This window comes from Ostrea edulis, chromosome 7 (assembly GCF_947568905.1).
Source record: "Ostrea edulis chromosome 7, xbOstEdul1.1, whole genome shotgun sequence".
Lineage (NCBI taxonomy): Eukaryota > Metazoa > Mollusca > Bivalvia > Ostreida > Ostreidae > Ostrea > Ostrea edulis.
Window position 1 is genome coordinate 56,482,396 of NC_079170.1, and position 12,894 is coordinate 56,495,289.

General features: G+C 35.1%; 1 protein-coding gene across 1 annotated transcript in view; it reads right to left on the reverse strand.

Moving 5' to 3' along the window:
- The window catches only part of LOC125653324 (heat shock 70 kDa protein 14-like), a 100,798-nt gene that overhangs the window by 45,953 nt on the left and 41,951 nt on the right, over window positions 1–12,894 (reverse strand). Inside the window, exons 7-8 of the mRNA XM_048882752.2 lie at window positions 4,799–4,960; window positions 389–544 (exon numbers count right to left, since the gene is read on the reverse strand). Of these exons, the coding sequence (XP_048738709.2) occupies window positions 389–544; window positions 4,799–4,960 (318 nt within the window). The remainder of the gene's footprint in view (window positions 1–388; window positions 545–4,798; window positions 4,961–12,894) is intronic.

A 12,894-nucleotide genomic window follows, 5' to 3' on the forward strand; every position in this document is an offset into this window, starting at 1 on the left:
CTTTATGACACTAAGTCACAAGATGGCGATTCTAATGTTTTGTGAAATTACTTGTCTGTATATATCTATGTAGCTCAGTAGATAAGGTACTGGGTTACTTAACCTGGAGTTCAAATCCAAGTGTCTTTTTGAAAATCTTGTTTTCCTGGTCGCCAAAATTGCATACTGATTTGCCTTTTTGACATACATACCTATTGCATATCATCATATCTTTCATGATTAAATCATTTTGTGATTCCATAACTCTTTCAAGGTGTAGTGAACCACCTTAATTTCATTATATAATTTTTTGTTTAACATGCATGCAATATATGCTATATGTACTTTAAAACACTTCAAATACACATAAAACACACACTATACATGTACCCAAATACACATACACTACCTAGATACACTGCTATGGAAGTCTACCCCTTCATGTAGTGAATCGATTGAGACTTGGGCATTTTCCAATGTGGACAAAGTATGCTTGCAGACCTCTGTGGCCATTCTTAGTTTGTTTAATGACCTCCGGCTTTCTTTGACATCCAACTTGTATTTTCTGTGAATATGAAATCAAAAAAATATATCTGATACGAGCTCTATTTACCGGAGAGGATAAATCTTTACAGGTAAATCTTTAATCCCCTATTGTGGCCCCACACTTCCCTCCAGAGCCATGATTTTTAACAAGAGGCTCACAGCCATTATCAGTCACCTGAGAACTAGTGAAAAGTATCACTACTCCCAAGGGCTATGAAATCTAGAAAATATATCCTGTTCTGAGCAACAGCATAAAACAAGATGTGTTCTTAAAACTTCTATGCCCTCAAGAGTGCATACACTGATGAAAGGCTTTAAATAACATAATAAGTGCATTAACATTAAAAGATATGACTAATTTGCACCATCCTACAGTCAAAACCCTGGGTTGTGAAATTCACCATTTTTATTTTTGTTTAAATTTTCTGCTATTCCTAAGTATGCATTTAGATTTTATACAGTATCAGCAAACTTAAAGAAGTCTTTCAAATAATTATAATTTTGACACAAACTTAAAACCAAACCCTTACCCCTAGGATCATGGTATTTACAATTTTGATAAAGGACTATCTACTCCTTCTAAATATCCATTGAGTTTCAATTTAGTATCAAATAAACACTATATACTAAGTTTGGCCCCACCCTGGGGTCAGAACCCCTACCCTAGTTATCATGAAGTTTACAATTTTTGGTAGAGGTTTTCCTGCTCTACATTATTATGCATATTGTTTTTCTTACACATGTGTGGTACGTTGTAGAGATTTTTGAAAATTGGTCAATTTTGGGCAGTTTTTGCCCCATCCCATGTGCCCCAGGGGTGCAGAAGTCCTGAAATTTACAATTTATGTCCCCCTTGTCCCAAAGATGCTTCATACCATATTTGAAAATAATTGGAATGGTAGTTATTAAGAACAAGTTAAAAATGTTAACGTATGACGACAGACGACAACAAATTGCAATATGTCACCTGAGTTTACTCAATTTACTTAGATAACCTAAAAATTTTAATTTGCACTATATAAGGTTTCTTGTAAATTTGAACTTTTTGGGCCCCATGGTTTTTGAGAAAAAGTTTTTTTAAAGATTTTCCCTATATCTTTTCAAGTTAAACTTTGATCCTCTATTGTGGCCCAATACTAACCCCCAGAGGCCATGATTTGAACAAACTTGAATCTGACCTATGTCAAGAACCTTTCATGTAAATGTAAACATTTTTGGCCCAGTGGTTCTTGGGAAGAAGATTTTTTTTAAACAAGAGGCCCACAGGCCTTATCGGTCACCTGAATACTAGTGAAAAAGTATCATTACTTCCATGGGCTATGAAATCTAGAAAAAAATTCCTGTTCTGAATATCTAAGCTAAATTCTAATGTTCAGCAACAATATAAAACAAGATGTGTTCTTAAAACTTCACTACCCTCAAAAGTGCATACACTGATGAAAGGCTTCAAATAATAGGTGTATTAACATTAAAACATCAAAATATATGACTAATTAGGACTCATCCTACAGTCATATCCCTGGGTTGTGAAATTCACCATTTTTTGTACATCCTTTTCTGCTATTTCTAAGTATGCATTTAGATTGTATACAGTATCAGCAAACTTACACATAAATACTATATATACTAAGTTTGGCCCCACCCTGGGGTGAAAACCCTTACTCTGGGGAAAATCAAATTTACAATTTTGGTAAAAGACTACCTGCTCTATCCATTTAGTTTCAATTTAGTATCAAAAGCACTAAAGAAAATGTTATTTAAGTGTTTTATACATAAACACTATATAACAGGTTTGGCGCTGTCCTGGGGTCAGAACCACTACCCCGGGGATCATGAAATTTACAATTTTGGTAGAGGCCTTCCTGCTCTACATTACTATGCATTTAGTTTTTCTTACATGTGTGTGGTCATTGAGAAGAAGATTTTTGAAAATTTGTCATTTTGGGCCAGTTTTTGCCCTGCTCCATAGGCCCCAGGGGTGCAGGAATCCTGAAATTTACAACTTATGTTTCCTTTGTTCCAAATATGTTTCATACCAAATTTGAAAAGAATTGGAATGATAGTTATCAAGAAGTTAAAAATGTTTTCACACATTTAATAACTGACCATTTTGGCCCCACCCTGATATTAAAACCCCTACCCCTGGGACCATCAAATTTACAATTTTGGTAAAGGACTACCTGTTCTTTCTAAATATCTATTTACTTTCAATTTAGTATCAATAGCACTATAGGAGATGTTATTTAAGTGTTTTACACATAAACACTATATAACAAGTTTGGCCCCGCCCTGGGGTCAGAACCCCTACCCCAGGGATCATGAAATCTACAATTTTGGTAGAGGCCTTCCTGCTCTACATTACTATGCATTTAGTTTTTCTCATATGTGTGTGTCTCTTGAGAAGAAGATTTTTGAAAATTTGTCATTTTGGGCCAGTTTTTGCCCCGCCCCATGGGCCCCAGGGGTGCAGGAATCCTGGAATTTACGATTTATGTTCCCTTTGTTCCAAATATGTTTCATACCAAATTTGAAAAGAATTGTTAATACATTTTGGCCCCACCCTGATACCAAAAACCCTACCCCTGGAATAATCAAATTTACAATTTTGGTAAAGGACTACCTGTTCTTTCTAAATATCTATTTACTTTCAATTTAGTATCAATAGCACTAAAGAAGATGTAATTTAAGTGTTTTACACATAAACATTATATAACAAGTTTGGCCCCGCCCTGGGGTTAGAACCCCTACCCTGGGGATCATGAAATTTACAATTTTGGTAGAGGCCTTCCTGCTCTACATCGCTATGCATTTAGTTTCTCTTACATGTTTGTGGTTCTTGAGAAGAAGATTTTTGAAAATTTGTCATTTTGGGGCAGTTTTTGCCCTGCCCCTAGGGCCCCAGGGGTCCTGGAGTCCTGAAATTTACAATTTACGTCCCCCTTGTCCCAATGATGCTTCATACCAAATTTGAAAAGAATTGGACTGGTAGTTATTACGAAGAAGTTAAAAATGTTCAATTGTTAACGCACGACGAAAACCAATTGCAATAGGTCACCTGAGTTTACTCAAGTGACCTAAAAATCCCTATGTATTTGTATGTAAAACTTTGACCCCTTCCCCCTTGTAGCCCCACCCGGTAACCTGCCCGGGGCCATGATTTTAACAAACATGAATCTGCACTATGTCAGAAAGCTGCCATGTAAATGTACACTGGAGTTGTGAAATTCACAAGTTTGGTACATCCTTTTCTGCTTTTCTTAAATATGCATTTAGTTTTTATTATACCTCAGAATGAGAATGCTATGCAATGCATAATCAGATTGGTCTAGACATGCAGTCACATGCCAGGGATGATAAAACTTCATATCTCCCTTTCAAACATCATATCTCCCCATCATATTTCACCCCTTGGGCAGCCTCATGCATTTTCCATAAAAACGTCAAGGTAGACAAAGTGTATTGTGACGTCACAATAAATCGGTGTCATTGTACACTTTCATAGTTCGTAAGGAACAAACTATGCGGGTCTCTGATACATAGTTTAAGTGTTTTACACATAAACACTATATAGTAAGTTTGGCCCCCACCCTGTGGTGAGGACCCCTACCCTGGGGATCATGAAATTAAAAAATTTTGGTAGAGGCCTTCCTGCTCTACATCACTATGCATTTTAAAAGTTTTTCTTACACGTGTGCAGTTCTTGAGAAGAAGATTTTTGAAAATTGGTCATTTTTGGGCAGTATTGCTCCGCCCCTAGGGCTCCAGGGGTGCTGGAGTTCTCAAATTTACAATTTATGTCCCCCTTGTCCCAAAGATCCTTCATACCAAATTTGAAAAGAATTGGAAGGATAGTTATCAAGAAGAAGTTAAAAATGTCTATTGTTCACACATTTTATAACTGACCATTTTGGCCCCACTAATACCAAAACCCCTATCCCTGGAATCATCAAATTTACAATTTTGGTGAAGGACTACCTGCTCTTTCTAAATATCTATTTAGTTTCAATGTAGTATCAATAACTCTAAAGAAAATGTTATTTAAGTGTTTTACACATAAACACTATATACCAAGTTTGACCCCACCCTGGGGTCAGAACCCCTACCCCGGGGATCATGAAATTTACAATTTTTGTAGAGGCTTTCTTACTTTACATCACTATGCATCTAAAAAAAAATTACACACTTGTGATTGTACAGAAGATTTTGAGAAAGGACTAGCTGCTGAATAACATTATACCATATCTCTACCTGTTTTAAGTCCATCAACACATACTTGTAAAATTCCTTAGCCAAGAAATCTGCCAAAATATTTGTGAACTTGCTTCCTGCCACTTCTTGACAGCTGGTACTGCCCAAAATCTTGTAGAGACCACCTTGTAGACGTACGACAGATATATCTGTTGAATCTCCACCAAGGCGACAAATTAGAACAATACTGAAACCAATCAAAAGTACATTATGCATTAAAATTCATCAGTGTCAGTAATAGTATGAAATAATTTTTCTTCGTAAGGAATTAAAAATAATGTACTTATTATCATAGATTTACGATGAAAACAGTCAAAACTGCCATAGTGACCAACTGTATTAAGCAACTCACTGTCATATGTGACCGTAAAAAGTCCACCCACCCACCCCAAGACATTACCCTATATATTGTATCTGTATTAAATGACCACCTGTCTGACGCAACCAACAACCATGATTTTTACAACCTTTTTGTGTAATTTCACGAAATTTTACCTTTATTTAACGACTGTACATTTTTCAATTACAACGTGATTCCTACTTTCAATTTCGGTTGAGCATGACTCTTCTGGGAATTATCGCCCCTAACACTTTCGTTTTAAAATGCACAGGTAATTTAATAGTTTGGCGGTGATATTGTTTAGTCGGCCCTCTGAATCAATTATTATACCCAAACTGTCAACATGCAGGGTCCTGTGTGGTTAATTAATAAATCCCGAGTTGTTGTATATTTAACAAAATCAAGGATCATGGAATCAAGGCCGGTGTGTTTGAAGGTGTGAATTTCGACAAACTTTAGGAAGTGTGGGGTAGATCGGAAATGAAAATCTACCACTTGTTATACATTAAGTTCAACTGGTTGAAAAATTAGCCCGATTGCGATATATGAATCAAGTAAATATTAAGGTAAACGCTTAGGACTGAAATTCGCAACTTTCCTGCATGAGATACCCGAAGTTTCCAGAATCATGACCGGAACTAGCGGCTCACTTCGATATATCCTGAGTATTTGACACATCCGAGTTCAAGGAAGTTGCCTGCATTAGTTCAAAACTTAAAAGATTTGCTGTGCACAATAGATATTGTGATTTATTTAATGTCTTTCAAACTGAGTAACATATTTCCAGCATTTATTGTACAAAAGGAGATGCAGCACTTCATCACTAGATTTCCTACCACCAGACAATTAGCATTGCATTTTTTGGTTACATTATAGTAGGCTATCCATAAATACTCTTTACAACAAAATGTTTATAAGTTTTAGAAAATTTGCATGCATTTCATAAATGAGATCTAAACCTCATGTAAATGTGTAAGGGCTGTTCCATTAAAACATATGAGGTACCCGGGGACGGCAATTAAAAAAAAATCTAAGGGTGCTTGTCATTGGTAGAAAATTGCACATATGGTGGGTACCTACTGCCAGAAAACTGCATCTGTGGGTGGTTGTTTTGATAAAATCTTTATTTTTTACCGAAACTGAGAGGAATTGCAACAAGAGAAGGGAAGGGTTGAAAGTAGAATGTGAAACAAACGCCGTTTTCTGTCTTCATTTTTTCTCGGTCGATGAGGTTCCGCGATCCGGTTATCGTTTCCAGTTTGACTCTAAAATTATAGCGACCGGAAATTAGGATTATCTCCCTTGTCCAAAATGGAAAACGAAACGTGCTCGTGGTCCATTGAAACGGTTTTTGATTTTTTTCTAGCTCCAATAATGTAGCCCTATCCAATCTTTTTTTATTCTGACGTTTTCGGGATGAGGCTACAATTCCATAGGATCTCCGTAATGGTGCAAAATAATTTTATGAATAACCGATAATAAACTCTGCACTGTGTATTAATCCCAAATGTTCTTTACAGTTACACCAAAAGGAGTACCAACTTTGTACTCGGGCATGTCTAATAAAGGTGTTTTTCATTGAATATAATGTACAGCATGCAAAATTCTTCGTCTGCTCCGCCATGCTTGTTATCGCGAAATCTCGTAGGTGGATCTAATGAAAAAGCTAAACATTGACAATCAGCGCGAAAATGTAGTTACTTGAGCCACTTCGACAAAGAAAGGAAAATCATATTGTTGCAGAAAGAATTTACACTCTGCTGTTCGGTTGTTAACTTGATATTAAATTCAAACCTTTTCAATACCGACGAAATAGCTTTCGCCTCCATACTTGTCCATTGATGTAAATACTACTTTATATGACATATGCAAATGACTTGACAATCGGAAGTTGAAACTTCAGTACATCAAACATGGCGCACAAATATGAATCGAGAAATTGGAATTTATCGAAATTGTTGAAAACGGTAGAATAGAGCCTCACAAATCTTAAGTTGCCGGTTGTAAATTTATATATTGACGAAGAAACATAGAATATTATTTTATTTACGTAAAAGACACATTTTCTTTTAATGCTCAAAATACTAGTCAATTTTAAAACTTTTAATAGTTGTTTTTGAACATTTACAATACTAGACTTTTTATGAACAGGTAGACTTACAAAATTAATTTAGTTCATCATGTTTAAGAAAGACAGTCTTGATAAAATAAATTGATGGTTCTATGATCAAGCTTCAATGATGGCCAGTTATTTGAATGGTGATGACACCCAAGATACTCTTCTCTTTATGCTTGGGAACATCTGAAAATAGACCTCTATTCAGGGGTTATAAATAGTCATTCATACATATTGAATTTTAAAAAAAAAAGTGTATTTCACATTTATTTCACTTCTATGGGTGGTGCCACACTATCTAAAATTGCTTCTGTGAGTGGTCCCTCATTACATTTTCTTTGCTTCTATGGGTGGTTACCCAAATTTTAAAGTGCCTTCCCCGGGTACCTCATATGTTTTAATGGAACAGCCCTAATATGAAATGCATGCAAATTTTTAAAATTGTCATTCTTAAACAAATTAAATATAATTTTTGATGAATAATAAATTATGATACAACACATTGTATTCTAGATTTTTAACCATACAGTGTATTATCTTTATTTTACAACTATTAAAACCATACTTGATATTCTTATTGATGAATTCCAAATACATGTACAGTTATTTTCTCCATTGTACGAACTATTTTTGTATATCATTTGCAAAATTTTATGAATTGCGGAAAATAGGCAACCTGTATTAAGAGACCACCTGTCGCATGTGACCTTTTTTCCATTCTCTGTTGGACGGTCTCTTAATGCAAGTTTGGCTGTACGGGTATTACATTAGCAATCCAAAATAAACAGTGCATGATTACACAAATATATATGTATAAGGGAATATATAAACAATAATATAGTACAACTTTCAAGATTCATTGTCTCTTTAGGAATCATTTAAGTATAACTGAAAAATTGTTGAGTGTGGCAGAAAACATCAATCAATCAATCCCAGGGGCCATGAATTTCATGAATTTTGATAGGGCTAGCTGGGATCCATGGACATCATAACCATGCATTTAATAGTTTTTCTCAAATATATATGGGAGTAGAGAAGATTTAATACATGTTCACATTGGCCCTCAGTAGAGGGCTTCATGGACATATCATATTTTCTCCAAATATGGCCTTTTTAAAAAGCATACTTGGCCCCATCCATGAGGCCCCAGGGGTGGTAAGGTAATATATTTCTAATCCTAGAGATGTTTCACTCCAAAAATTATAACAATTGGCCATGTGGTTTTCAAGAAGAAGTTAAAAATGTAAAACTGTTAACGGATGACACACGGCACACGATGATGAAGACCGATAGCTATAGGTCACCTGAGTGATTCAGGTTATAAGTGCAGGAAGGGCATCTTCCAGGGTTCCATTGTCTCAGCTGTTATTGGCTATATAACCTTAATAGTAACATCTTTGTCACAGTTACAACCAATAAACAAGTTTGACACAATTGGATCCACCGGTCAACTGCCTTTCACTGAATAAGATCTGCAAGCTACATTTATACACATTCATTATGAATACATTTTCAAAATTGCTAGAGCTAGTAGCAAGGAAAAAAAAAATAATAATAAGGAATTCACATGAAAAATTAGGGCCTTTTAGGATATCCCCTTGAATTCAACATATTTTTAGGAAATTTAGCAAAACAAAAAAATTAGGAATTTTAGGGCCTGCACTTATATATGCATAATAGTATACTGACATTGTATCATATCAAATAAAACCTCAACACGAATTTCAATGATTTATAAATACTGATATCGAATAAACGTGAATTTGAAATGTCAACGTACGTACAGTTGTATGTCTATTTTCAGTATATATCACTCTATGAAATGAAAATAACTATGCATAAATTACACTCAAGCCTGAAAGTAATCATTATGGCATGTTACAGTTCTGAAACGTTTTAACACACATATAGTCCTGCAATGCATGCATGCAATTTTTCTGAATACATGCATTTATCCAGGTATATTTGTGAATGAAGTTCCTACGCTTTCGTGAATGAAGTTCATACGCTTAAAATAATCTTGGTCTTCATGCATTTTGTTTTGTGATTTGGTTTACCATTCCTTACAGTGTGTAAATAAAGGAAAACTTGGTAAGGGCTGCAAATTCTACATCATACAATCAATATACATGTGTATAGCAATGTAAAATGTAACAACCATGCAGGCATGTATTGTGATTTTTCAAAGGGGAAGGGTCGGGGGGCAACCGGAAAACAAAAAATGGAAAATTGGAATCTTCAAAAATGTTTAACATGCAAAATGATAATGATAATTAAACAAGAGGCCCATGGGCAATATCACTCACCTGAGTCACCTTGGTTCATATTTAAAGATTTTTCTTATATATTTGCATGTAAAGCTTTGATCCCTATTGTGGCCCCAACCTAATCCCGGAGGCATGATTTTTTCAAAATTGAATCTGGACTATGTCAGGAAGCTTTCATGTGAATGTAAACCTTTCTGGCCCAGTGATTTTTCAGAAGGTTTTTTATGATTTTCCCTATATATTTGTATGTAAAACTATCTCCTGTTGTCGCCTCATCTTACCCCCGGGGGGCCATGAATTTAATAAACTTGAATCTGCACTATGTCAGGAAGCTTTCATGTAAATTTCGACTTTCCTGCCCCAGTAGTTTTTGAGAAGAAGATTTTTAAAGATTTTCCTTATATATTTGTATGTAAAACTTTGATCCCCTATTGTGGCCCCATCCTATCCTTGGGGGCCATGATTTTAATAAACTTCAATCTGCACTACGTTAGGACACTTTCATGTAAATTTCCACTTTCTTGGCCCAGTAGTTTTTGAGAAGACGATTTTTAAAGATTTTCCTGATATATTTGTATGTAAAACTTTCGTCCCCTATTGTGGCCTCATCATATCCCTGGGGGCCATGCTTTGAACAAACTTGAATCTGCACTATGTCAGAAAGCTTTCACGTAAATATCAGCTTTTCTGACTTAGTGGTTCTTGAGAAGAAGATTTTTAAAGATTTTCCTTACATATTTGTATGTAAAACTTTGATCTCCTATTGTAGCCCCATCATACCCCTGGGGACCATGATTTGAACAAACTTGAATCTGCATTATGTCAGGAAGCTTTCATGTAAATCTCAGCTTTTCTGGCTTAGTGGTTCTTGAGAAGAAGATTTTTAAAGTTTTTCCCTATATATTTGTATGTAAAACTTTGATCCCCCTTGTGGCCCCATCCGACCCCCGGGGGCCAGGATTTTAACAAACTTGAATCTGCACTATGTCAGAAAGCTTTCATGTAAATCTCAGCTTTTCTGACTCAGTGGTTCTTGAGAAGAAGATTTTTTAAAGATGTTTCCTATATATTTGTATGTAAAACTTTGATCACCTATTGTGGCCCCATCCGACCCCCGGGAGCCATGATTTTAACAAACTTGAATCTGCATTATGTCAGGAAGCTTTCATGTAAATCTCAGCTTTTCTAGCCCAGTGGTTCTTGAGAAGAAAATTTTTAAATGACCCCACCCTATTTTTGCATTTTTGTGATTATTTCCCCTTTGAAAGGGACATGGCCCTTCATTTAAACATGAGTTTACTCAGGTGACCTAACAAAAAACCCAAACAAACCAAGATGTTTCGTCTGATGTTGAAAGTCCTAATTTGTGGGAGGGGAGGGTGTGAGTGAAAGAGCCTTTTACTTTGAATGCCTTAATACCTGAGGCTCTACACTTTCATTTTCTTCAATCGTTGGAGGTTGAGGGTGGGATGGGGTCATTAGTCCTCTACTATTAGTGCCTCATAAGTTTTTTTTTACCCAATCTTCATTTTCTTAATTGTAGGTAGTGGTGGGTGTTTTTTACTATTATATCAGAAATTTCAAGCTGGGGTCAAGTGGGGGTCACCCAATATATCTTTTATTTGCATTACAAACTAAGAAATAAAAAAAAATTGTAAATAAATTCTATGTGCCTGATAACGACCCAGAATTATGATAAACTCAATTATCATATTTTGCGTTAGTACAATTTCCGTCGAGTTTAATTAACGCAGAGTGTAATAATGCAAAATATCATAGATATATATATACAAGATCTATTGAGCGCCAAATTAGAATAAACTGAAGTAATTGAAGATAATAATAGTTTATTACATTTTGCGTCGTTATTACATTTTGTGTCAACCAAGCTACATGCCCTTCTTATGAAATGACATAATGATCGTGGATTTTTTATCTATTTTTACAAAGAGATATTTTCTTTTTATATAAATTTAGTGGCAGAATACAGTAAAAACAAGATGTGTTTGTGAAACACAAATGCCCCCGATAATGGTCAATTCCAAAGATGGTCAAGGTCACAAGGACAAATATCTTGGTACCAGAAAAAGATCTTGTCATAAGAAATGTGAAAGCTCTAATATTTACCATTTAGAAGTTATAACCAATGTCAAATTTTTTAAAAGTAGGTCAAATGTCAAGGTCAAAAGGTTTAGTACCCATGGAAAGGTCTTGTCACAAGGAATACTCATGTGAAATATCAAAGCTCTAGCACTTACTCTTTAAAAGTTATTAGCAAGGTTAAAGTTTTCAAAAAGTAGTTTAAACTCCAAGGTCAATGTCACAGGGTAAAAAATGTTGGTACACACGGAAAGGTCTTGTCACAAGGAATACTCATGTGAAATATCAAAGCTCTAGCACTTACTGTTCAAAAGTTATTAGCAAGGTTAAAGTTTCAGACAGGATGACAGAATTACAGAATGACAGACAGGACAAAAACAATACCGGTATGTTCCCAGATTTTCGATCTCAGGGGCAAAAAAATTCATACACATTGAATATAAAATAATTCATCAATTATATATTTCTAATCGCAATGCCAACTTGTATAATTATACAGTCAAGCACTTTGTGTGTTAGGCATGATGTATTTCTGGATAGAAAGTTTGAATTATGATAAGATATGAACTAGTTTATTCATGCTGGGAGACCATTATTTTGAATTCTATTACATATTCTACATAGGCCTATACATGTACATCGCAGTAGTCATGTTCAGAGGTCCCCTCTCACCCCTAAATAAAAGACAAAACAAAAATTCTCTATTGAAAAGTGAGAAGTAAATAACATATCAGCCAACCACACAATCGTTTGAATCTCTCTCGTACAATGTTGTATATGCAAATTATATGATCATGTGCAATTAATGTATGTAAATGATTTCCCAATTTACAAATCAGCCAGTAAATCATACGGTATAAGGATTCATGCACAATTCGGTGTAAATATTCTACTCTGATACTTTCCCTGATGAAGATAGCTGATTGGCATGGACTAAGTGTGTCGCGGACTGTACAAGTGACAATTTGTTTATGTGGAATACAAAAGGAGTTTATCGTTTTGTTTCTTGGATTATGCAAATAAAGGGAATTTTACTTCTACTTAGAGTATTTACGACAAGTGTCACGTACATCTGCGGTAATTCACAGATATTACGAGGAGACTCTGGTAAATATTTGCCCGCATTCCATGCGTTTTCATGGTGAGCATACATGTACATGTCATGTGCATAATTAAGTTACAGTAGTATTTATGTATTTGCATGTTGCTTGAAGTGAGTGTAAATGGTATAAAATTTTATGCCCTTTGCTTATTCCATTCTATCAATAGATAATAGATAAAATATTTTTCTACATTTT